The sequence below is a fragment of the Desmodus rotundus genome, chromosome 7 (genome assembly GCF_022682495.2).
Source record: "Desmodus rotundus isolate HL8 chromosome 7, HLdesRot8A.1, whole genome shotgun sequence".
NCBI lineage: Eukaryota > Metazoa > Chordata > Mammalia > Chiroptera > Phyllostomidae > Desmodus > Desmodus rotundus.
Window position 1 is genome coordinate 118160403 of NC_071393.1, and position 23662 is coordinate 118184064.

At 44.9% G+C, this 23662-nt stretch overlaps 1 protein-coding gene across 2 annotated transcripts in view; it reads right to left on the reverse strand.

Moving 5' to 3' along the window:
• Nucleotides 1-3868: 3868 nt before the first annotated feature.
• The window catches only part of TMED8 (transmembrane p24 trafficking protein family member 8), a 28803-nt gene continuing 9009 nt past the window's right edge, over nucleotides 3869-23662 (reverse strand). The window contains exons 2-6 of one of the 2 annotated variants that reach the window (XM_053927906.1): nucleotides 20109-20205; nucleotides 14976-15105; nucleotides 13112-13238; nucleotides 12581-12886; nucleotides 3869-11374 (exon numbers count right to left, since the gene is read on the reverse strand). In XM_053927906.1, coding sequence (XP_053783881.1) covers nucleotides 11157-11374; nucleotides 12581-12886; nucleotides 13112-13238; nucleotides 14976-15105; nucleotides 20109-20205 — 878 coding nt within the window. In that variant the 3' untranslated portion in view covers nucleotides 3869-11156. The remainder of the gene's footprint in view (nucleotides 11375-12580; nucleotides 12887-13111; nucleotides 13239-14975; nucleotides 15106-20108; nucleotides 20206-23662) is intronic. The other variant, XM_053927907.2, reaches the window with a different exon arrangement.

A 23662-nucleotide genomic window follows, 5' to 3' on the forward strand; every position in this document is an offset into this window, starting at 1 on the left:
CCGGGCTCTCTCTCTCTTGAAAGGTTTCTTTCAAGTAAAGAAACCTTTACTTGAGACGAGACTAATCTCAGCCTGGGTATCTGGAGTCATCGCCTGATTTGGGCATTTGAAATAGGGGATGAGGACTCCTGCGGACTGTGAAGACGGAATGAACTGGGGAAAGGAGGGCAGCCCCACACTCAAAGCTGTGCTCCTGCCCGTCCCACAGCAGCGTGCCTCCCCGGGCCTGGAGAACCCGGGAGCATCAGGCAAGCCCCAGGGCTCAGCTGGGCCAGATGGGGTGCTGCTGTCACGTCCCTGGGATTAAGGAGGCAGCTGGCTCTGCCTTTCACCAACAGGCCTCTGGGAGCCCAAATGATCTGAAACAATTCCCAACACTGCCGAGGTAAAAAGGTTCCCCCACCCCTTCTTCCTCCTAGTCTCATCCCCAGGTAACAGAGAAGCCCAAGAAAGTTCTGGGGAGTGAGGGAAAAAGATAGAACCCACATCTAGGACGAGGTACAGAAAGAAACCTGAGATCACTCCCCCTACCCTGAATGATTCTAGAGAACTAGGTATAACGAGGGGGTGGACCAGGATTTTCCTAGAAGAAAACAATCTCGTGTCTGTCCTACTCCCGCTAGTAACGGACTTACTGCTCCCCTCCATCCAGGCCAGCAGCATGCAGTGGGCCCCCTCAGGGGGCCCGCATGGACTGGGAGCTGGGATGTGTGGGTATCTGACTGGCAATACAGCAGACATGGCCCCTGCTCTCACTGAGCTCATGGCCCTCTGCGTACTCCTGGAAATCTAACCCGCTGCTCTAACGCTACGGCTCATTGCCAGTCTATTGCTGGTCTGCTTGTCTGGTCCAAGGTGACTTCCAAGAATAGACATTTTCAACCCAGGTCTCTTCCCCAGCAATATCAAAATATTAACCGGTTTAATCTGGGGCTCCATTAGCCATCCTAACCTTGATGGCAAAAGCTTACTGGATTTCAAGGAAATCTAAATCAGGTAAAGAGGCCACACCCCCTCGTTATCAAACATTTAGAAACCATCCTCGTCAAACGCACAAACTGACTTTACGTATTTTCCCCACAGCCCCCACAGTTCAGGTCCTCCTGTTCAACGGGAGCTTCCTGGTTCGCATCAAATGAAACGTGCAAGTCAGCCCTGCGTGGGTGGGGAGGGCAGAGACAAATGCTGTGGCTTTTCCTCTGGACTCAGCAGAGATCCTTGGAGTCCATGACGTTTCTGAGGCCCTCCTTCCTCAGTTTTTTCCCAAACCCAGACAAACCTGTCCTTCTGCACAAAAACAAAAAAGTATCCAAACCATAGAAATTCACTCTAGGCTCCTCCAAGGTGACTCACCTGGCAAGTCCAGGGTTCTCACATGGATTACCTGTGCGCCCAGAGGAAGTGACTGACCAAAGCTTCGTGGTTTTCAAATGCAGTCCCCCTCCCTGTCTCATGATGCTTTTGTAAGTTTTGTATTTTAAAGCTAGAACCTAAGCCACAGGAGCTCTCCGCTCAGTCCACAGCAACACAAGCCGGTCTCAAAGCCAGGGCTGGGACCATCCCTGCTGCCTTCTTTACTTAGAACCGAGGAGAGGACCAACCCAGGACCCACTCCGCTCTCAAGGGCCCACAACAACTTCTCTGTGGGTTTCAGGGGCTGGGGTGTGAGGAAGCGCGGGGAACTGGGGAGATGGGGTTGGGAGGGCTGCAGAGAGAAGGCAGGCCCAGGGAGCCACCAGCTCAGGGTCACCTGAAGGACGGCAAAGGAGTGTGTTGGGGGAGCAGGGGGCCCGAGGGGCGAGCACAGTTTGTGGCTTCACTGAATGACCACAGCTAATGAGAAGGGAGAACAGACTGTCTGTCCTGGGCCTGCAGTCTCCAGAGTGAGACTATCAGGCGTTCCCAGCCCTGGGGCCTCCCTGGAGCCCAAATCCTCAGGGAGGTGAGCTGCTCAGCTTCTGCCCCTCCCCATAGGGAACCACGCCCTAGGGACCTGGGGCTGGCTACAGGGGGAGAGCAGAACCCTATCCTCAAGTCCTGGAGACCACAGGTGTGCTTTAGGGAGGAAGAGAAGGCCACCTTTCTACAACATCTCTGCAGAAGGGCAGCTCCCCCACACTCCTCTGGGTTGCGTTCCTCTTGCCGCTGTCACCCAAGTACCAAGCAAGGTGACTAGCCTCACTCCATAATGTGCGTTAAACAAAAGATACCCTTCCTGTGTCACTGTGGGTGGCCTCCCCAAATGTCTCTCTCCTCTTTCAGGGGCCCTAGAAGATCATGAAGGAGCAAATATTTCCCGAAGTGCATAGACTTTTCTCTTGGAGCAGACCAAACTGCTCCAAGGCTTAGCAATAATTAAGCTTCTATAAAGGGTTTTGAAGATAACCTCCTCTGTGCCTCCTTCCAGTCTGCAAATAAATTCTCATATTCAGGGGTCGGATGTATCTCTCCATGCAAAACCATCATCCATTTAGGAGATACTTTCCAGTTGGGATTTCTCTCCAAAGGCTGAGTGGTAAAGGTCAAGTCCTTCCTCGTTTCCACATCAGTTGTTAGATCTGTGAAGAACAATCAGCAGGCACCTGATCCTGGTATGCGAGGCCACAGGGAGATGTGTTCTGTACAGTGCGAGTGGCCACAGAGGATGAAGAATAGATTGGGGTGGCCTGACCCTGGTATTTAGGTGGAAGTAGGAAGTCCTGGAAAATACTTTAGAAGGATGAAAGCAGGAAGGACTTGAGAACAAAGCAAAAAATACAGGATTTTGTTCCAAAGCAATTTTACATATCCATTAAGGAAAACAGTAAGCTTATTGGACAAACAGGTGGATATACATATTCATAAGGTAAGTATTCATTTTATTGGCTCCTCCTTACTTTAAACACAACTTATTTAGCTCTTGCTTCTAAGATCCCAGCAGGCATCATTCCACTTTGGGAGAATACCTGGCTGGAGTAAGATGGCTGCTGAGTTTCACCGGAATCTCATGGGTTAAGGAACATCGGGCTGAATGTCAAGAGCTGCAGTGTGTGAGCTGCCGTATGTAACCCTGAAGTATGTCAGGGTCAATGATATGACGGATATGAGTGCCATTAAAAATTAAGAAAGAATCTTCAGTATGTTATGTGTTAGCAGTGACATATTCAGCATGCCCAAACATAACTCAGTAAGGACCGCTAGCTACATAGTCTGGCTGGGCTTCTCATTATCATTTCACTCACAATTATTTCTCAGTATTATTTCACTCACAATCATTTCAGATCTCTTCCTCTTTTATACAACAGCCTCTAAAATATGTTGCAAAGGAAAGCAGAGACAGACCTACCAGGCTCATCTCGGAACCACAGATATTGCTGAAGAAAATGTTTGAATGGCGCCCCTCCCTGTTCACATGTGAGTCCTTCCCATTCGGAAAGAGACTCCAGGGACTTGCAGAGGCCACACTGGAGGAGACGTCAAAGCTATCTTACAGTGTCACTTTCGTAAATGCAAACAGGCTACGTTAGTAGCGCCCAGGCTGAGTTAATGATTACCCCAGTGTCCAAAGAACTAGTTCCAAATTTGAACAGAGCAAGTAAATTCACTGGAAAATGAGCATCACTGGAGACTCAATACTGGCAAAACTCAATAATGCTCTATTTAGTAATCATTACTCTAAACCCAATTTTTTTGCTCTTGGGTTAAACCCAGCTCCCAGTTCATAATACTCTGCCATGAATCTTAAATACAGATGAAAGATCTATCATTAATCTCATTCTCAATTTTTCTTAATTGTCAATTTTTTCTTAATAGATTAATTTATAGAATACCTTTCAAGATGTAGAGGAGAGAGGAATAAAAATTTTAAATGTACGATATAACTTAAATGTTTCAGGTGCATAGTGAAAAAGTTTATTTATGACAGATTTCAAAACTCGGAAGAGAAGACAAAAAATGCACAGAAGCATCACAAAACGGTTACATGATATGAAAACACAAGAACTGAGCTATATAAAGAACCACAGCTCAGGACCATCTGTGTACCACGGCTACGCACTCAGTGCTACAGCGTGGTGAAATACGGTAATTTAAAGGAAAAACCACTCAGCAGGACACAATGGTTAAATAACGATTTGGTACAGAGCTCTTAGAAATCACAGGAGATGTTGACAGCGTTTCTCACGACAGGACATGTAAAACAAGTTGACTGTAATACGTGATTGGCTAAGATATTTCAAATAAAATGTTTGTGTTTTAAATAAAAGACTGTTTCCCTTCCAGACCCCTTTTTGTAATGTCAGTGTCAATACATGATACAGAATAAGGGGAAATGCCTTTGTGGTTTGCCAATTGCTTAAATATTTACCAACAAAGCGTGATCACCTTTCAACTGACTGATACAGCTCAGTGCATGGCACCCATGCAGGCCTTTCAGAAATAAGCTGTGTGGCGTACAGTACTTTAGGAAATCTCCAAGCACCTCCCTCTACTCCAATTATCCTTATTCAAACAGCTTTCTCATAACCCATCGCTTTGATTACGAAGCAGCTTTCTTCTGGGAATTTCAAAATACTTCCCATTATTAAGGAAACGGGTACATGGCTAAGTGGCAATAATTGAACTTGATTAAACAAAAAAAATTTAATTTATGGGACAATAATCTCAGCAAGGGATATTAGTGGAGTTTTTAATAAGGAATTTCTTAAATGTACTATTTAGGACATAAGAGAAGAAATTAAGATAATGTTTTTCAGATTATTCTTGCCTGAACCTAAAAATCAACAATAACAGCCCTGACTGGTGTGGCTCAGTGAGGTGTGTGTCATCCCACAAAGCGAAATGTTGCCAGTTTGATTCCTGCACAGGGCACATGCCTGGGTTGCAGGCCAGGTCCCTGGTTGGGGACACACGAGAAGCAACCAATCGATACTGCTTTTACATATCGATGTGTCTCTCTTTTTCCCTCTCTTCCCCTCTCTGTAAAAATAAATAAATTCTTTATTAACAAAATCACAGACAAGGAATTTCTAACCTAAGTGAGGATAAGAGTTCAGGAAGAGAACTCCTTAAAGACCACCAATTAAGGGCTCTTCTGTAACCCTATATCCTGTAATGTTTCAGGCCAAAACTTTAGAATTGCTCATGACCCTATATTAGAACTTTTAGAAAATACACTTTAAGTCATTTCACTTATGTATGATATTTTACCCCTAGATAAGCCAAAACTAACCATTAAAGTGACATAAAACTGTGGAGTTTAACTGTAAGAGTCTGTATCTCTAGATTACTGGGGCACCTTGTCCTCAGCTCTCAGAGTGAGGAGGAGCCATGAAATTAGCTCTGACCCACGTGCCTGGGGCCTGAAAGAAGTCAAGGTACACGTACTAGAAATCATACATTCAAAGCAGCGACCAGGACTAGAAATAACTTCAAAGCCAGAGCCTTGCCTTTGGACTTAGAGTTGGAGGGAATGACTGTTTGTAAATAAACCCACTATCAAGGCTTCCGGCAATTCATTGGGTTTTCTGAGCGTGGTAACAAGAGATTCCATCAGGAGGGGCTTTGGCAGTCTTGATTTAGGCAGGGGCAAGGCAACACTCCAGAGGGAGCAGGGGTTTCTGAAATCTGGCCCCACAGCAAAGTTTTTCTCACCCTTTGGGTCCCGAATCTTGCCCTAACCTCATTACATAAATAACTAGGTGGATGTCAAGTAAGTGTCCACAGGTGCTGGACTGGTCACACAGAGCAAAGCGGTGACCCAGACCATAAGCAGGTCCCGAGCCAAAGGAGTCCTTGCTGAAGGGCCTGCCCCCATTCCCAGAAAAGAGGACGCCAGGAACCAACTCCCAGGGGCTTCTCCTTTGAAGTACGCCGACGTCACTGCCCACAGGAGACTGGTTCCTTTAGTGGGCCCTGAAGTCAGACTCTGACAGTGCTGAGGAGCTATGAGCTCACGCTGATAGTATACTTACAGCCCGTAACAGAATATGGTTTCCACACATGGAGGGCTTGCTTTGTTTGTGAGTCAACTCTATCAACCCTTCGGTACAGCACTGTTACATCCTCTTCACCCACTTGGTACGGTTAGCAAGAGTCCCAACTGCAGTCACACACGAGTTACCCAGGTATCCCAATATGGGAGTGTCAATCATAACCCCTCCTTCCAGTGAGGCTTCTGGCTTAAAGAACAAAGCCCTACTTCCAACCATGACTGACTGCTTTACCTGCTCAATTTTACATCACCATTACTTAATTCTGGCTAATCAGGTGAACCGAGGCCTTGGATATCATGCTGCCAGCGCTAAACAGTACCAGAGATGATCAAGACATCAGAAAGAAATGGAAGGTGGCTAGTCCCTCTCTGTGTCTCTGGCTGTGTGGAAATGAGGTCCCCAGGGACAGGATCCCATGTGTGTGAAGACTGAGACTTTGGCCATGTGGATACTCAGCACGGATTGGAGTGCTGGACTGTGACTGGTTTTAGCCACCCTACTTACTCCCCAAAGAATCAGCGTCCTGGCTCCCTGAGCCCAAACAGTGAAAAGTGATGACTTGCCCTCTGAATAGCACAAATCCCGTAACAAGCTACCCCTTAAAATAACAAAAATGAAACTACCTTCCTTCAGAGAGAAACTCACTTCTCCAACTTTCTCAACCTCTGAGATGCTAGAGGGATGGTGCTCTTCCCTTTTCCAGCAGATTTAGGAGTCTACGGAAAGAGACTAAAGAGTTTCATGCGGATCTTTAGACTCGGGAGAAAATCCAAATGGAAGCTCGAACAGGGAGAACAAACCGTGTCTATTTGGTGTGTCCCATTTACCACTATGTGTGAGACCAGTGTTTACCACTGTGTGTAACACCGTCGTCTTCCCTAACCCAGATTAAGGAAGATGGTCATCCCTACACCTCCCCGGGAGGTCAGCCTACAGGGGCACAGTTTGCTCACAAACACACTCTTTTGATTTGAGGCTCTGCCACAGTGTTGGTCAGAACTGACCTATTTCACCCCTTTCTTGGCCATAGTCAAACCAACCGGGGCTACAGCGGCACAGCCAGAGCTCTGCCTGGCTTCCTTCTAAACTCACCGTTTTTCTCCTGACACTAGACTCGGCAGTCCCAGAAAACACAGAGACGGAATCAAACATCAGGCCAGGGTTATACTTTAGCACAGGAAACCTACTCAAAACGATTTCTAAAGTGGATCCTATTGGAAAAGACAGTAAAGTGGGTGAAGAAAGACAGTAAAGACAACAAGCACAATGAGAACCTGTGAGGCTACTGGCTTAAACAACAATTTCCAACTAAGGAAATGCAAATTAAGAACTAAACAAAATCGGATACGAGCAAAGTTCCAGGATACATCTGATAACTTTTCTCTCCTCCCTTCATTTTACCTTTTTCATACCTCACGGTCAGCTTACCGAGGCAGTCCTGCAGCTGTACAACGCTGTTCCACTCCTGCCGCTTCCTCTGAAACAGCAGTCTTTTACGTAAATGTTAGCATCACTCAACAATGCACCTTAGGATCACATACTTTGGGGTGAAAAAGCAACCTTCTGCAGAAAAGTGGTTTAAAAAATAAATATAAAAATACAGGCTTTGGGGTTTGGGTTTCACTTAATTCTTTCAAAGGGGGACTGGGGAAGGCTCATCAAAAACACAACTCAGATACTTTGTATGTGTTTTACCATAATAGCTAATCCCACTTATTAAAGCGAGACAGTGAGCTTTCAGATCTAATTCTCCCACATACATATTATAGGGGACAATATATACATTTTAAAGTCTGAGATTTCCTTTCCTAAATAACAGATAAAAGTATTTTTAAAGTGCATGAATCAATTAAGAAAAAAAAACAAGAATGGCCTCACTTCTAGCTGCTACTACTTCCATTATAAAGCTACACATTGTCTGAGGCCTGAGTTTTGATTTCCGAGTCCTGAGGATGTCTCATAAACGGACGAGACTAGGATAAAGCCCTGCCACGGCAGCTTCACAATCACCCGCGCTCTAACGCAGGCACGCTGGAGAAGAAAACAGCAGAAAGTAGGGTCTGAGGAGGAGGGAAACAGCTTGAGCTGGAGAGAGAGAGGCCAGGAAACACTTTTGTGAAGACCGCCTCAACATTCACTTATTCACTCGGTGAATGAAGAGAGCCTGCAAAGATCCAGGGGCTCTCTGACCTAAGACAGTTGATGTCTGTGTGGGGAACAGCTTCTAACTGGACACTTGCCAAAAGGAAAAGAATGGTAGAATCATCTTTGTTTAAAAATCAGCAGCTTATAATTTTAAAATCTAGGTGGTGGTATACATAAGCATGTTTACTATATATTTCTTTTAAAAACTTTTCTGAAAATTTTTCATAGTAAAATGTTGGAAAAAAACCCTTTAAACACATCTTCTTTCTAAAAGCACCATCTCAAAAACTAAACAAATGGAAAAAAGGTAAGGACTCAGTCACTTTGTGTAGAGAATTCTAGTCTCTCTCCTACGATGAAGTACTTTCTTTCAACTGTTTGTTAATGTGTATTTGTGCTCTGGAAGACAGGGTGAAGGTGAAAACAAATGATTTTCATTTTATTGTTTGGTTCTGTAAACTTGGACAGGGAGAGACTAAGGAAATAGCTACCTCTTGGGATTTGCTGGGCTATAAAATTCTCAGCAACTACCTATGCTTCAGTAAATAGTATTTTCTCCCTGAAGTTCAATCATCTCAGAAATTTAATACGGGAATAGTGAATGAACTTTTTAAAATACCTTCTTTTAGCTATTTGTGCAAGTGGAACAAAGAAACCCTGACTGCTAGTGAGACACCGGTAGAGAATGAAATGTAGGAATGGCCAGGACTTCAAAAGTGCCTGGACAATAAGAGGCACACAAAGGCAATGGGAACAAGTCCCTTAGGCTTCCCTGATACAACAGAAGTAGGATTCCAAAAAAAATAAATACAGAGACTCTCACAGCAAAAATAAACAGTAAGTGTTACCCAGGGAGCTTGCTGTGGCCTGGCAGCTCCATTTTAAGAGAAAGTCAGAAGTTAATAATAGGCAAGAAAAGCAAGCGAGGCTTCAGCTGACTGGAGAGCAGCTCAGTAGAAAATTGTGTTATATAGACTCTATTAGCAACAGCGTGGTTCGACACAAGCGACGAAAGAGCGGTTGGTCCTTCAGTTATCTGATGGGCTGACGCAGAGCGGGTTGGCTTTTTGCTGCCCAAACAGAGAGTCAAGAAAACAATTTCTAATTTCTTAGAAGGTATATAAATTTTGGCCAGTGTAATCCTCTACAAAACGCACTCAAATATAAAATAATGGCGGTGTGAGGCTGCTCGGAGAATGGGGAGGCGAAGGCAGTCCACCATATCCCACCCCTCCCTGGGAAATGGAAGGAGCAGGCTGTGTCGCCTTTGCTCAAGACGCAGCTACCACTACAGACCTACTGTGAGGATCCCTGTTCTTCTGTTTCCTGCCCATACACGGAGGGGAGGCCTGGGTCAAGGCGCTCGCACAGGAAGGAATGAGCCAGAGGAAACCTCCTGAAGAAGGCAACTCCTCAGAGGAGGCAGAAGACTTTGACATTCTGGAATCACAGGATACCTCTGACCGGCTAGTCAAGTCCTCTGCACTCAACTGGGGCAAATGGGCAGCTTCTCTCACAACCCAGAATTCCTCACAGGGAGTGCCGGGGTAGGTTAGCTCCATCCATCTCAGAAGGGGCAGATTCCTCCCGAAGCATCGCAGGACTGACCTGCAGCGATGGAACATGATCACTTCCCAACTTCTCCTAAAACATTAACTCCACGGGAGAGGTGGCCTCGGTGGCTCAGAGCAGACGGAAGCCTTCTAACCAATGGAAACCGTTTCAAAGATAAGATGAAATGTGCTAAAAAAATAAATAAAGTAATAAATAAATCTAATGATTTCTCAAAATTCTGAGGAAGTAACTCACTTGACACAAGGAATAAGAAACCAGGAAGTACCGACAACCACAGTGGTCCCTTCGAAGCCTGAGGCCTGCCCGCCCTGCCACTCTGGTGACCACTGGCTGCAGCACCCCGAGGTTACAGAGTGGGACTGGTCCCGCCGGGAAATGCGAGGTCTGCCTGGTGAAGAACTAATCCAACCAGCAGCAACACTGAAGCTCGTTATTACCTTTCCTAAGAGACTCTGCACACCAAAAGCTTTAAACCCTCAATGCAACCTATAGGAATTTTGGAAGTAGGATTGGTTCCAAAGCAAAATTTCTAAGTAACGCTTCTACTCTAAAGAAACAAAAGCGCAGTGGGGAATCTGGAGTGTTGTTTTTTTTTTTAACTTCCTTTGATTATGCAACAAAAAAAAATTAGTAAAACCTGACTTTCAAAGATGTGAGTTCTGCCATCAATCAATACCTAATTGCTACCCATTCCCCTTCAACCACCAGTGCCCTTGGTAAGGGACATAGCCCCTTGAAACAGGAAGTGATGGAGGCAGTCCTTCTTCCCAGCAGACCCTAGTTACATTGATCATCACTTTAGAGTGCATGGAAGTTCTTGCTGTGAGAGCAAAGACACAGGCCAGGATAGGGAAAAGCGGAGGCGAACAGGCAGAGGCGAACCATCAGGACCAGCCGCACCCATCAGAGGCAGTGAGGGCTCCCAGCCTGTGCTAGAGACCACGAAGAACCAGCAGGCGGGAACATGGCAGTGGCTGAGAGGCCGGGCAGACCCTACTCCAGGCAAGAAACTCGTTCCTTCATGGACAACGTGTTTTCCCCTCTTCCAGCACTTCCCAAAAGAAAGTGGGCACCACCAAACGCATCTGCAATAAAGGCTCTGGGAGAGGAGAGAGCAACAACTGGAATAATACACCTTATACCAAAACGAGCCTAGTTTTAAAAGACAATGCCCAACTTGCTTCTAGGCTTTTGCCTGATGGGCACCTTCCTACAGGGATTTTGCTGGAGTCTGAAGCAAGAAGAGTGTGAGTCAGGGACCACAGAACAGGGGCACTACACCACCACCTGCAGAAGCCAAGAAGGGGCAGAAGCTATGTGGGGGCAACATCAGGCATGCCACGCAGGGCGTGAGGGTCAGGAGCCTCACGCTCAACTTCAAGCTCTTGCCTACCCAAAACAAGAGGCACCAGCTGGCAGCCTGCTCCAGCCAGCAAACACCGCCTGCCCGGTGCCCACGGGTCTTCAGCTGGTGTAGTAGATGTGGAAATAGAGAGTCTTGTTGCGCAGCAGGGAGTAGGAGTTGTCAAACTTGAGCAGGTAGATGCCTTCACCGGGGTAGTCATGGCTGCCTGCCTGCACGTCTCGGTGGCTGTCCCGCCGGTACACAGGCATGACCTCCCCATAGCGGCTCCGCAGGGAGCTCCTGGAGCCTCTCTCCACATCTCCAACTGGGACAGGGTCTGCATGAGCAAAATGGTAGACTGTTTGAACAGGAGTTTAGAGACAGTACACCTAAGTCCTACCTGCAGGTAAGAGAATGGACCAGGTGAACTAGTGGCTTTCACCCGGGGGGATGCTGCTGCCCTCCATTAGGAATGTCTGGGTGATCCCAGGGCCCAGGACCGCTAAACATCAGGTCAGCACCTGCTCAACAAGCAGGCATCCCACCCCCAATCCCAATAACATCCCCACTGAGAAACAAGGACTTCACCCTACCAAGCTAGAGCCTGCCTAGCTCTAGAAGTGTCTGGACATTTCCAAGGGAAAGAAAATGACATTCAGAAGAGAAGATTCCCACATCCTTTCATTCAACAGGGGAAGGAACTAGCTAATGGTAGGAGATGCAGGCAAACACGCTGTACAGAGTGCCTGGAACTTCCACTTGATCTCCTAAAGAGCAGCAAGTAACATACCAGGTTCTCCTCTTCCTTAAATACCTTAAGATTTCCCTGCAGACTTGCTTGTCCATGAGGAAGCAAGTAAAGGAATTCATTTTAAGATAATATAGGAAAATCAAAGAATAAAGTTAATGCTTGGAACCTACTCTTACATCACCTGCTCCCCCTCCCCCAATGCCTGAGGGCCACCCTGAGAAGGTATTGCAAGTAGTAACTGGAATGGAGCCCAGAGACTACTTTTAAAACTGCTCTAGGCATAAAACAAAGGAGTAAACAGCTGTCAGCCAGCTGTGACCATTTGGTGAGGGCGGGGGAGTGGTTGAGAATGGGTACATTTAGCAAACTATAATCACTCAGTTTGGTTCCAGGCCAAGAATAAATGTAAACATCATAAAACTAAGAGAAAAATGAAAAATAATCTCAGGCTTTTATGTGATCTGAAAAACACTGCCTTTGCACACACCAGCACTGAGCCGCCCATTTCCCTGCCCCCGTCCCATCCCTGTCCCCAGGGAGATGCTAGGGAAACAGCGGGTACTGACTAAAAGAAAAAGAAGCTTTCCACTAAGGCATCAATACCAGTCCTACCAGAAAGTTCTTTGAGGGTCTGACTTTGACCTGCATCACTCAACTCAGCTGGTGATGCTGGAAGGGATTCCTTGCTTGCATTCTGAGGAAGAGGAGGACCAGTACAACACAGGAAGGGGTCACTAGATATTAGGTTGAGCCTGGAAAGGAAACTGCAAACTATGTTAAAGTTAAATTTACCTTCAATCCCTTCCTCCTCTTCCTCATCTTCATCCTCATCCTCACTGGAATCACTGACCTGCACAGTTATGTCAGTGCTGGTTACAGGGGTCCAGTCAAAATAAACTCCAAAGCCAATGTCATAGTCGTCAGTCGCAAACTCCCAGCAGACACGCTTCCCCTCTGGATGGGTGGGTACCCGGATGGTCACCACCTCACCCCGCTTCACCACCAGACAGCTGTTCTTCTCTTTGCCCAGCTTGCTTTTGAATTCTTTCATCTTGGAAAAGGTCCAGATGCACGGAGGAGCCATCAGAGATGGGGAGACTGAAAGGACAGGCAGCTTACTACTGAGAAGCCAAAAGGAAATGCTGCACACCTGGCACTTTGCTCAGGGAGACTGTCACAGTCAAAGCCATTACTTCTACTGGATTCCTTTTTTACTTTCCTTCACAAGTTACTCTCTTTGTTTCCTTCCATCTAGCTGCCTGCCTTTCTTTAAGTTCCCAGTGAAAACAGAAACACCACCTTCCATACTCCCAAAGGTCTCACCTTTCCTGTGGTCCCCCAGAAGGTCTGCAGATTCCAAATCAGCTGAAAGAATATCTACAGCTCCTGTGTGCTCAGACTGGATCATAACGATGTCCCCAGACCTCTGTGGGGCTTGATACTTGGCCATCTGCACAACAGAATTCCAGTTAGAGGACGTATTAGAGTGGCAGATTCCAACTAGCCTCTTTCCAAAGGAAGGCTGCCTACCCTGCCCTGTTACCTCCCCTTTCCCAACTCTAAGCCTAATGTGCTATTCACCATTCCTCCTCTTTCCTCCAGGTACAGGTTGCTAATAAATTCTATTTTAATGTCACCAACATGTTCCCTAATTTAAAGGTCCTTTCTTGTTCTCTCCTACCTTTTTCAACTTTCCACCTCAATCAAGACACTTTATAAAATCCTTGCTCACAAACACCTTCAAAGCTTGCTACTGACTTTTGCACCAGCAGTGTTTCTGGGCCATGTCTTGGTCTCCCCTCAGCCTTCCTAGTAGCTCCCTGCAGCTTCATTCCTGACAGCTCTCGCACCAGGGTTTAGCTCAACTCCCACTCTGCCACACAACCCTCCTGCTGCAGTTCCTATCCAAAGGTTACTTCCAGACCACTGTCAATCAATTCACCAAAGCACCGCAGAGAGAGAATCCAGTTTATTGTCTCTCTCTCATCCACAGCTCACCTTAGATGCCTTTTCCCATTGGTTGCCTCATCCACTATCATGTTCTATAAATAATTATAATTTCCCCTTAGACCAGCCCCAGGACTTGCGCGTAAACAGCATATTTGCTGCCAGACATCTAACCTGCACGGAACAGTACAAGTGCCACTCAGTATTCAGAGCCCTTGGTAACTCATGGCAGGAGCCTGCAATCCCTCCCTAGTCGGTCTCACTTCAGATCACTCAGATTAGCACTCCTCTGTCTCGTGGTATTATGCCTTCAGTTTCTGCTCCTTCTCCAAGCAGGTGGCAGGCAACTCAAGAAGTACACTTTACTGCCAGCATGGGAGAGCACATCAGTGAGACAGCGGTCCTGTTCAGAGACTAGAAGTACATTTGTGGGAAATTTTGTAATCCTCCCAGACTATATTCTTCTACCATCTGTTTCCCGAGAATAAATCTTTCAGTTCTCTATTCCATTGCTAAATGAGATGAATCAGACTGTGGTTAACTTGCTTAATTGAGTCCTTTCTTATCCAGAAGACTAAACAAAGGATTTAGCTTATAGCTTATTAGCTACATAGCCTTAGTAAAGTCACTAACAGCTCTTGCCTCAGTTTCCTCATCTGTAAAATGGGGACATGAGACAGGTACCATCATGTTGTTCTCAGGAGTAAATGCAGTATTGTGGATAAAATGCTGTATAAACTCTAATGCATTATTCAATTGTAATTATAATGTTTGCCATTGTCTTTACTGACACTTATACCATTTGTTATTGTATATATATGTTAATAATGATACAAACAACCCATCCTTTCATGGCAGAGAGACCACTGCTGTCGATACCATTTCTGTGGAATCTTTACCGTAAATGCTGAGTAGATCTAGCACAGGAAAAGTGAGACTAAAACACAGTCCAAGGTTTAACCCTTCTCACCCTGAGAGGATTTTAGACAATGTGTAAACATTCATTCTAATGCTTCATTTTTTAAAAAGGTACCTATTGGGTGCTAGTACAGTGCTGGGCCTTGTGGGAGATGCACATGATCATTCTCCAAATAATTAAAAATGAGATGCCCAAAGAGAGCAAAGAGAATTCTGTGAGCCACTCTCACAGTGCTTTTTAATTCCAACCCTCCATATGTATCTAAACTCTGGTGCCATAAACTCCTCCTCTTCAAAGAGAGAGTGGGCACGCGCTCCCTACCTTGTTGAGGACGTGGGCCTGGTCTGCAGGCCGCAACTCCTGCCCCACCAAGGCCTGAACCTCCAAGGCACTGGCTGCTTTCCGTGGATCTTCCGTAGCATCCTCCTTCCCCGGAGACACCATCTGCAGCCTCTCAGAAGAAGACAGCAGGTCAGTTCAAGGACTCTTTCATTTTATTTATTTATTTTTTAAATTTTATTGTTGTTTAAGTACAGTTTTCTGCCTTTTCCCCCCAACCCCAGCCCAACCCCCAGCCCTCCCCACCTCCCTCCCATTTCCACCCCACCCTGTTATTGTCCGTGTGTCCTTTATAATTGTCCCTACAAACCTTTCACCCTTTTCCCCTGAAATTCCCTCCCCTTTACCCTCTGGTCACTGTCAGCCTGTTCTCAACTTCAGTGTCTTTGGTTATATTTTGCTTGTTTATTTGTTTTGTTGATTAGGTTCCTGTTAAAGGTGAGATCATATGGTATTTGTCTTTTACCGCCTGGCTTATTTCACTTAGCGTAATGCTCTCCAAGGACTCTTTTTAAAAAGGCACAATAGACCTGGAGAAACTCAGAAATAAAACCACCTTCAAAGGACACACCCCACAACCCCTGCCTTCCTCTGGTATTCAGGTCTCTCAGGTCTACTGTCAATTTGGCTGACCATTGCCCAGGACTAAACAAGCCCACAATAAAGTGGTGACCATATATGAGGGCCCACAGACCGATGGGGCCACGTCCCAGGCTCCAAGAACCATGGTCAACACACATCTCAGACCATCTGCGATGGACTGCAGGTCTGACTTTACTCCTCACTCTGGGACCCACACCAGCTGTTCCACACAGACTTTCAACAAGAGTCAGACTCCCAGCCCACATACGGCCACTGGTTAGAAGCAAAGGAACTGCTCACCAAACAAAGGAAGCACAAATCGATTAGCAAGAGCACCCCTGTCTGGTTATCCCAAGAGCAGTCAGCCTTTCAGCATCTCCATGTCACACGCTACCTGTTGCAGGCTACCATAGATTCCATATTGCACCCAATTCACCGGGCAATCACTTTCTTTCCTGTTTAAGCACATTAATCTACTATCCCAATGGCTTAAACCACATCTATTTGCATAGCTGGTTTTAAAGAAGCAAGGGAATAATTACGCCCTCTTCCATTTCCCCTGGCTTCCCGAGACACTAAAAAGTGCCTGAAGTGACAGGACTAGAACGCAATACCCAGGACTCCTGGGGACCTCTTTCCCACCAAAGGTGGCCTGGGTTCTTTGGAGCAGCAGTTATCAAAGTATTGTCCGGGACCCCTCTGTCCGTAAGGCTCTTTGGGGGGAGTCTTAAGTCAACATTTTTCAAAATAATTCTAAAATATCATTTGCATGTTTTCATTTTCATCTTCTTAAGAGCATACAGTGCGGTTCTGCAGAGACCACATGTGACGCGGCAACAGAATGAGCGCAGCGGCCGATCTGAGCATCCAATGGCCTCTTGTTAATAAGGCAGATGTTTGAAGAATTCACAGTTCCTCTCACTAAGTTATTGCTGCTTTAAAAAGCGTTTTCATTACAAACATGTTATTTATATTAACATGTAACGAGTTTGTTATTGCTCTTTTGAAATGAATCAACAATTTTGTAACCTTTCAGTTTTAAATAATATAGTAAACAGTGATAGGTATAACCCATATAAGTAAAAATTCTTTGGGGTGTAAAGGTTTGAGAACTGCTGCTTTGGGGCATCATTTCCTCAAAAACAGAGGGCTTATTTTGTAGTTGTCAGTCTCTTTCTCTCTCTTTCTTTCAACACAAACAAGAAAAACCACTTCTAGCTTATAAATTACCTCTTCTTTAGATAAAACAGAGCCATTTTTCAAAATATCCAAGTCACTCCAACCTACCTCAGAGCAAACAAGAGGGAGTTACTATGAAAATTAGAGCATGGGATACCGTTGATTTTTATGGGTTTGCTTGGGTAATCCTGTGTAAATTGTAAACTGATCTCTGTTGTGAGCCTACTTTATCCCCCAGACCAGAAATTACAGTCCATTTTTGTTTCTTGACACTATTATCATCTGTCTCCCTATCAGGTGAGCTTTAAGGCAAGAACTTGGCCTTACCCTCTCTGTTTGCACAGTATCTACAGCCAAGCCTGTCACATGGAACCCGAACGCCCTTTGCACTCTGACCTCATCTCTCCTCGAATGATCTCACCTCGCCTTGCCTCATCCACTCCCGGCATGAGCATCTCTGAATCTCTTAAGAATCCTCAAACAGTTCAAGCACTCTCCCACTTAAGGGTTTTTGCACCTGCTGCCACCTCTAAAATCCTCTTCCCCTAGTTACCCCTGGCTTCCTTCCTTCAGGCTTCTGCTCAGCTATGACTTTCGGGAGGCCCTCCCCTCCCGGGCCCCATCTCTCTTTACACCTTCCCCCGCTTCACTTTCCTTCACTGCGCTCATCACTGCCTGGCATGTTATGTACCATATTTTGTTGATTGCAAGATGCATATTTGTTTTCAGATTTTAATACAACTGAAATATGGGGTGTCCTAAAGACTGGTGGTGTCTTCAAACTGCCTCGGGCCTGGACTGACAGCGAGTCCCTCCAAGGAGATCTGCGTTTGCTTCTGCCGGGGCTCAGGAGCAGCGCTACCGATGGAGTCGACTTAAAGTTCTGTTCAGGGGTTTTGTTTAGAGCACACAGGCAAAGTGACTTTAGAAAACAAACTGGTGCTAGCTTGTGGTTCAGACTCTCAGAGGGCAGACTCTTAGCCCTGCCCTCATACACTGCCCAGGCTGAGACACGCCAGTGTCCTTGCTGTCCTTTGCCGTGTAGAGAGGGATTGTTTTCCTTGTTTATCTTTCCCCTGAAGGTGCAGTCCTTTGTTGAACCAAAGCTCCCTGCGGAGGGTCTGTTAAGAGATGCGCTATCTTGGGCATTTTTTTCTTACTTGCTGGCACACAAAATAGCAGCAGTTCATCTTACAGCTGATGGCAACTTAGAGTCTATGAAATACAATGCATACTTTGCTGTCTGCCTCCCTCACTAGAATATAAACTCCATGAGACCAGGGACTTGAAGGGCTTGTTCATTATTTTCTTTATCAGTTTTGGTTTTTTTATTGTATTTTTTCCCATTACCATTTAGCCTCCTTATCCCCCCCTCCCACACGCTTGTTCATTTGTGGCATCTCGGGGGCCTAGAAGAGTGCTGGGTACATAGAAGGCTCTCAGTAAGTATCTGCTGAGTGAATAAATAGTGGACACCCAATCGTTATCTGTGGAATAAGTAAATAAATAAATGAATTTTTGTTTGGGGACAAAGGAGTGTTGCACAGGAATATTTGGGATGTGAGAATACGACAGTTAATCTGACCATTAGTCTGCCCTTACTGTATACGGCATCTAAATCTTAGTCTCTTCATTGCCTTAGTGCATGTAACTTTGCACAAACATGGCTCTACTTACTGAAAAATATTCTGAACAGGACAAATACCAGCCACATAAATTTAATATTCACATTAGCATTTTATGCTCTGAAGCATCAGTGAAGGGTATTTTGGGAAAGATAAACTGCAAATCACTTGATGCCAGTGATAAACCACGTACAGGAAAAACTCCCACCGTGAGGCTTCTGGTCTCGCTGACCGGAACGGGGAGGCCGTTCCAAAGGGAGGGGCCGGCCTCACTGGAACAGACGGAGACGTGCCCTTTCCACTTCCAACATATACAAAACACACACACAGTACTAAACATCAGGCACGGCCGTCGCAATCGCTGGGTTTTTCTTCACACACTAGATTTTAGAAATGAAACTTTAAAATTAAATCTTTTTCTGCGAATGTTCTATACAAATAATCCTCAGTCAAAAAACATATTTATTCTTAGGGGGAAAAGTCAGTTCTGTGCCCAAACCCATCCTCCAAAGACCCTTCCAATCAACAGAGAAAGGGTGGTGGCGGGAAGACTCAAAGCTCTCCTCCGGGGTTCTGATGAGAACAGACATTGTCTCCAACAATCGAAGCCTTGGGGAGACTGTCTTCCAAAAGGAGTGTTATAGAAGTAACCTAGTAGCTCTAAGCAGAGAACTCAAAACTCTTCTACTGCTACTTATGAGAGTGAGCTTCAGAGTCAAACAAACCGAAAGCTGGGCAAACTTGGGCAAATTACTAAACTCACTGTTTGATTTTCCTCATCTTAAAAAACAATAGGTATACTTATTTAATGAGGGTTGTTATGAGAATTAAATGAGATAACACAGTTTAACACCTGGAATAGTATAAGCAAATATAAATATTCAATAAAAAGTAATAATTTTATTATCCTTACTACAGAGAAACATTTAATAAAGTGTGGCTTATATTATTATCACCAACTATATTAACCATTATCTTCCATCATCTGAATTTGGGGAAAAGAGTTTTATGTCATATACAAAGATAAGAAGAACGAACTTCTACTCAAGAAGTAACAGATTTTAAAAATATTTTGACATTCTCCCACTGTCAATTTTGTGTGAGGCCTGAAAACTACAGGTTCTGCCTGAATTGTACTATTCCCTGATTAGTGGGACTATCATATTCATTAGCTCAGTGTTCTCCAAAATAGTTTTCATTAATTATTCCATAATGTTTCGTATGGGCTCAGTACAACTCTGCCCTTTCTTCTACACACTCTGATATCACTGATGGTAGGAGATGAGATGGACGGAGAGGAAAGTTAATTTAAGAATAACTTGAAAGTCATCATAATGGTTTAATCTGAAAATTACATAATCAAAACCTGCCTCCAATAATGTGTGTGTGTACATTTTATGAATAAAAATCAAACACATGTTTTCCGGAAAGTCCACCTACAATCTACTTCAAATATCTTCACATTTGAACTAGTCTTCAGAAGAACGTAAAGACACCACACTATTTGTTACAGTTTTATTCTCTGAGAGTAGAAGAAAATTTTATAAGTTGAAACAGATCTAACATCACCCCTAAATACACTTAAGGGTTGATTATTTAATGGCAAAACCATTCAGACCCTTCACTTCAACTTGTCTTCCCCCATAAAGTTGCTGCCCACTTCTTTCACCAATTCCTTCTCTCTGAAAAGCTCTAGAAGCATTTTATCTGAAGCCGTTGTTGTCCCTACCTGTAGGGTGAGGAATGGGGCTCTGGATCGGAGGCAGAAGCCACTGGAGAGGTGACCTTGGTGTTTTCTAGATCCTCCTTCTCTAGATCTTCCTTCTCTAGAAAATCATGGAAAGAAAAATTCAACATCTAAGAGGGAACACAATCATAATTATCTTGTACCATTCTTAAAACTCTGGTAGGCCCTGGCCAGTGTGACTCAGTTGGTTGGAGCGTCGTTTCCTAACCCAAAAGGTCACAGGTTCAATTCTCAGCTGTGGCACGTACAAGAGGCAACTGATCACTGTTTCTCTCTCACATGGATGTTTCTCTCCCTCTCGGTCTCCCTCCCTTTCCCCCTCTAAGCATGTCCTGGGATGAGGAAAATAAACAAACAAATCAACCTGGCAGTTTCAGACAACTTTCCCTTTCCAAAAATATTCTGGGCATAACTTTATACTCTGGGAGTCCCAGCACATAAATTATTCAAGTCATCACATCCAAGGATTCTCAGATAGTCATAACCCATTTATAAAAAAATAATTCATTTTCCAAAACAAGTCCCCACAGAATTAATCCTAATTCAAGATTCTTATTTCTCAGAAAGCAGATGGTTAAATTAGGCAGAAAATACAAGGCAGAGTGAGAGGCAGGATGAAACGAACGGGAATTCGGCACCGAAGTATAGAATGCCCCCTCCAGAATCAGTAAGCTTAGGTCACTGTATGCGAGATCAGGGGAGAGACTTTCGTCATTTCATTCGCTTACTCACTCACTCACCAGTGACTTGCTGCGTGCTGTTAGGTGCCTTCAAGGAGTACACAGGTGAAACGCGCAACGAGGGCTAGGTTCCCAAGCTTACAGTAAGCCTATGGCTGGCACTGCCACTGCCATTTTGCAGGTAAGGAAAGTGTGGCATAGAGACCGGACTCAAACCCAGGCAGTCAGGCTGGTAACCATTGGGTGCTCCTTAGTTTTGTGGTTTATTCACTTAGCCTTTCCTTGAGCCCTCAGATAACCATTTGGTTCAGTGTGTATTTAGATAACCCCTGTTTCAACCTCCTCTGGCTAAGACAGCAAGAAACTGAAGCCCAAAGTTCACTTCTTAATCCCAAACACAACTTACTGAAGTAAATCTCAAACCCTGAAAGTTTCAGAGTTTGGTAGGAACATAAAAGTGCAAACAACAGGCAAATATTTGTAATCCAATTTTCATCTAATCTCATTTTTTGTATGTAAATAAGATCTATTTTTCTTTTCATCAGAGAATTCACACTCTCATAGATAAAAAAGCCTTAGAGTTCATGCCACACAATTTTTCTCTTGTAAGGTAATAGAACACACACACACAGAACACCTTTACCCTTTTGAAAAGGACACTTTTTTCATTGCTTTTAGAGAGAGAGGAGGAGAGAAAGAGAAACATCAATGCGAGAGAGAAGCATCGATTGGTTGCCTCCTGGATGCTCCCAGACAAGGAATCAAACCTGCAACCTAGGTATGTTACCTGACCAGGAATCAAACCCAGCACCTCTCGGTTATGGGATGATGCTCCAACCAACTGAGCCACACTGTCTAGGGTGAAAAAATATGTATATTAATCTATTAATCTCCGCCCCTGGCTCCTGGCACAAAAGTCCTAACACCCTCATAATTTCCTAAGTGGTAATACGGGCACTAGGAGCATCTTTTGTTCTAACATTTGGTCTGTGACTCTGATTGCGGACACAGAGTACCTAAATCCCTAGGAATTTCTTGGGTGATATAAATGATTTTTGTTCTATGAGGTGACTCGGGGTGGGCTCCTGGAAGGGCGCTGGTCACCAGAAAGACCAAGCCGCGAGTAGAAACTTGGAACTTTCAGCCCCACCCTTCATTCTCTGGAGAGGGGAGAGGGGCTGGAAAGGAAGGTAATGATCTGTCATTGTGCCTGTGTGATAAAGCCTCCATAAAAATCCAAAAGTACAGGATTTGGAGAGCTTCCAAGTTGGTGAACACTCCATATGCTGGCAGAGCAACGTGCTCCAGCTCCACGGAGACAGAAGCTTCTGAGCTCTGGACCCTCGCAGACCTCTCCCTCCGTATCTCCATCTGACTGTTCACCTGCATCCTTTACCACAACGGTTTATAAGCTGGTAGACATGTTTCCCTGAGTTCTGTGAGCTATTTTAACGCATAATCAAATCCAAGAGGGAGGTGGGTCAATTTGTCACCAAGGAGGACAGAAGCTGTGGTAACCCAGGGACCTACTATGTTCACACTGACATCTGAAGTGGGGGTGGAGGGCCGTCTGGCAGGATGGTGCCAACCTCCCGGTAGAGGAAGCGTGTCACAACTGAGTTAAATTACAGACACCCAGCTGGTGTTGCAGAATTGCTTGATGTGAGTGAAAAACCCCACACTTCTGGTAGGGGTGTGAAAGTAAAGGGGAGACACACGGGGGAAGAACCAAGGTTTAATTTACTCATCTCAACAACAGCACTGAGTCCAAGATGAGGGTCACATGTGTCCCCAGTCTCTGCCACCCTGGGAAGAGGCCCTTTCCAGTGAGCGATAAGGAGAACAAAGTTCTCCCCTACGTTGACCAAGGAAAATCTGCTTCCTAATAAATTCTGCAATTCAATCACTGCTCCCCACAATATCCTTTCAAATATTCACAGCCTGCTATCACATCTGCCGGTCCCTTCCCAGGCTGACCATCTCCAGTTCTCTCAGTCATCCCTCAGGCGATCTCTGACCCCGCCGGCCTCATTTGGGTGTTCCACTTTGTCCCATTTTAATGTAAGGACTTAAAATGGGCAGCTTTTTCAGATATGCTCGAATCCATGCAGAGTACACTGAACCAATAATCTCGTAGTAAGGACACAATATTTCTTGACATAGTACCCTAACAGGGCACTCAACTTTTTTAACTGAAAACTTACACTGTTGACCTAAATAAGTTAATCAAGATCTCCAGGACTTACAAAAATAAGCTTATTATAAGCCTAGTCTCCCTTCTGCTCTATTTTTGACACAGATTTGTGGAAGATAATTGAGTTTTTAACTTACATGCAAGACAATCTCACTAGCCAAAAATAACCATTGTTAACATTTTGGTGCATTTCCTTTCAGGAATATATTTATGTACTCGTAAGCATACACGTACATGTACATAAGCGTATTCCTCCCATCCCTGGCCATCAGCTTTGTGTGGGGCATGGAGACCACAGGCTCTACTGGACATGCTGTACCATGGGTTGCTCAGTTGAACCATAATACCTACTAGCTTAGGATTCTCCAAAATACAGCTTTCATTAATTACTCACCAATGTCTCATAGTTTCCACTCATTCTATTGCTCAACACGAATGTCTATGTTTCTAAAAGGACATGCGTCAAATATGACTGAGCATTATTCATGAACGTTTTTCAGGATCAAAATGACTGTGTATTATCCTATAGGCTATACCAGAATTTCTTTAATCAATCCCCAAGCCTCTACTGTCAGAGCTAGATATTGTTTCAAATCGCTCACCATTATAGAAAATATTATGTTAGAGGTATCTGCAACCCTTCCTTAAAAACTTCCCCTGCA